Source organism: Corapipo altera, unplaced genomic scaffold (genome assembly GCF_003945725.1).
Source record: "Corapipo altera isolate COAL_440 unplaced genomic scaffold, ASM394572v1 58967, whole genome shotgun sequence".
NCBI classification, from domain to species: Eukaryota; Metazoa; Chordata; class Aves; order Passeriformes; family Pipridae; genus Corapipo; species Corapipo altera.
This window is the reverse complement of record NW_020889456.1, coordinates 1-2,137: the sequence shown is the minus strand read 5'-3', so window position 1 is coordinate 2,137 and position 2,137 is coordinate 1. Positions and strand designations below refer to the sequence as shown.

Below are 2,137 nucleotides of genomic sequence, written 5' to 3'. Positions count from 1 at the left end.
GGGGTGTTTAAGGGAGGTTTTTTGGGGTGTTTAGGGGAGGTTTTTTGAGGGGGTTTAGGAGAGTTCAGGGAGGTTTTTTGGGGTGTTTAGGGGAGTTTAAGGGAGGTTTTTTGGGGTGTTTGGGGGAGTTTAAGGGAGGTTTTTTGGGGTGTTTAGGGGAGTTTAAGGGAGGTTTTTTGGGGGTGTTTAGGGGAGTTTAAGGGAGGTTTTTTGGGGTGTTTGGGGGAGTTTAAGGGCATGGTTTTTTGGGGGTGTTTGGGGGAGGTTTTTTGGGTGTTTAGGGGAGGTTTTTTAGGGGTGTTTAGGGGAGGTTTTTTGGGGGTGTTTGGGGGAGTTTAAGGGAGGTTTTTGGGGGTGTTTAGGGGAGTTTAAGGGAGGTTTTTTGGGGTGTTTGGGGGAGTTTAAGGGAGGTTTTTGGGGGTGTTTGGGGGTGCCCCCACTGACCTCCGGGGTAGCGGCGCAGGATGAGCTTTCGGACCTCGTCGTAGGCGAAGATGAGGAGGCTGTAGGGGAAGGCACAGAACCACCACGTGACCCTGCAAAGGACGGGGGGACACACCCCAAAAACACGTCACTGGGGGCACCCCCGGGGGCCAGGGGCGGGTTTTTGGGGTGCCGGGGGACCCCCCAAAGGCTCACTTGAGGGGGTACATGCGCAGGGCCACCCCCATGCCCGGGCAGTAGGACAGGAACGCCGCCAGCGCCGTCTCCTCCAGCAGCCCGAAAATCAGGATCTTGTTCCTGGGGGGAAGAGGGAGAGAGGAGGGGGGGACATGGGGGGGGTGGGGGACACCCCGGGGTGATGGGGAGGGGGGGAGTTGGCTGCTCACGGGGGTGCCAGGCAGGCAAGGGGTTGAGTTTGGGGGTCCTGGGCACCCACAGCCAGTGGCAGGGGGGTCCAGGGCACCCCAATTCCCACATATGGGGGTCCTGGGCACCCACAGCCCCTGACAGAGGGGTCCAGGGCACCCTAATTCCTACGTATGAGGGTCCTGGGTACCCAAGGAGTTGAGTTTGGGGGTCCTGGGCACCCCAATTCCCTGCTCATGGGGATCCCAGGCACCCATGGCCCTGAGTTTGGGGGTCCTGGGTACCCCAATTCCTACGTATGAGGGTCCTGGGTACCCAAGGAGTCGAGTTTGGGGGTCCTGGGCACCCCAATTCCTACAGATGGGGGTCCTGGGCACCCCATGGCACCCAGGATGGGAGTCCTGGGCACCGGGGGCTTTACAGGGATTTAAGGGAGGTTTTTTGAGGAGCTTGGGGGGGGTTAGAAGAGAGTTTTTGGGGGGGTTTAGGGGTGGGTTTTGGGGGGGGTCTAGGGGGATTTAGGGGAAGTTTTCTCAGGGGGTTCAGGGGGGTTTAGGGGAGGTTTTTGGGGGGTTTAGGAGAGGTTTTTGGGGGGGTTTATGGGAGGTTTTTGGGTGGGTTTAGGGGAGTTTTTTTGGGGGAGGTTAGAGGAGATTTTCGGGGGCAGTTTAGGGGTGTTTAGGGGAGTTTTCTGGGGGGGTTTAGGGGAAGTTTTTTTGGGGGGTTTAGGAGGGTTTAGGGGAGTTTTCTGGGGAGGTTTAGGGGAGATTTTTGGGGGGGGTTAGGGGGGTTTTTTGAGGAGGTTTAGGGGAGGTTTTTTGGAAGGTTTAGGAGGGTTTTTTCGGGAGGTTTAGGGGAGGTTTTTGGGAGCTTGGGGGGGTTTATGGGAGATTTTCGGGGGCAGTTTAGGGGGGTTAGGGGAGGTTTTGCAGGGGAGTTTAGGGGTGGGTTTTGGGGAGATTTAGGAGGGTTTAGGGGAGGTTTTTTGGGGGGGGTTAGGGGAGGTTTCTTGGGGGGTTTCGGGCAGTTTAGGGGAGTTTTTTTGGGGGGTTAAGGGCAGGTTTTTCGGAGGGGTTCCGGGGAGGTTTTCGGGGCCGTTTAGGGGCAGTTTTTTTGGGAGTTTAGGGAAGTTTAGCGCAGGTTTTTTGGGGGTGTTAGGGGGGTTTTTGGCAGTTTCGGGGGCTCACTTCATGCCCTGCTGGAAGACGGAGTTGCGGCGGGTCTTGCAGATGATGAGATCCGCCCACTGCACCACCACGATGCTGGCGAAGAACGCCGTGTGGCACGTGAACTCCACCACCTTGCGCTGCTCGTACGTCTGGGGGGG

At 57.6% G+C, this 2,137-nt stretch overlaps 1 protein-coding gene across 1 annotated transcript; it reads right to left on the bottom strand.

Annotated features, from left to right (window-relative positions):
* Positions 1–358: 358 nt before the first annotated feature.
* LOC113942219 (sodium/potassium-transporting ATPase subunit alpha-2-like) lies at positions 359–2,134 on the bottom strand (the record flags this gene model as incomplete). The annotated part of the gene is made up of 3 exons (XM_027633355.1): positions 359–536; positions 640–741; positions 1,998–2,134. Coding segments are annotated over 3 exons (417 nt in total), but the record flags the coding sequence as incomplete, so codon positions are not given.
* Positions 2,135–2,137: the final 3 nt, after the last annotated feature.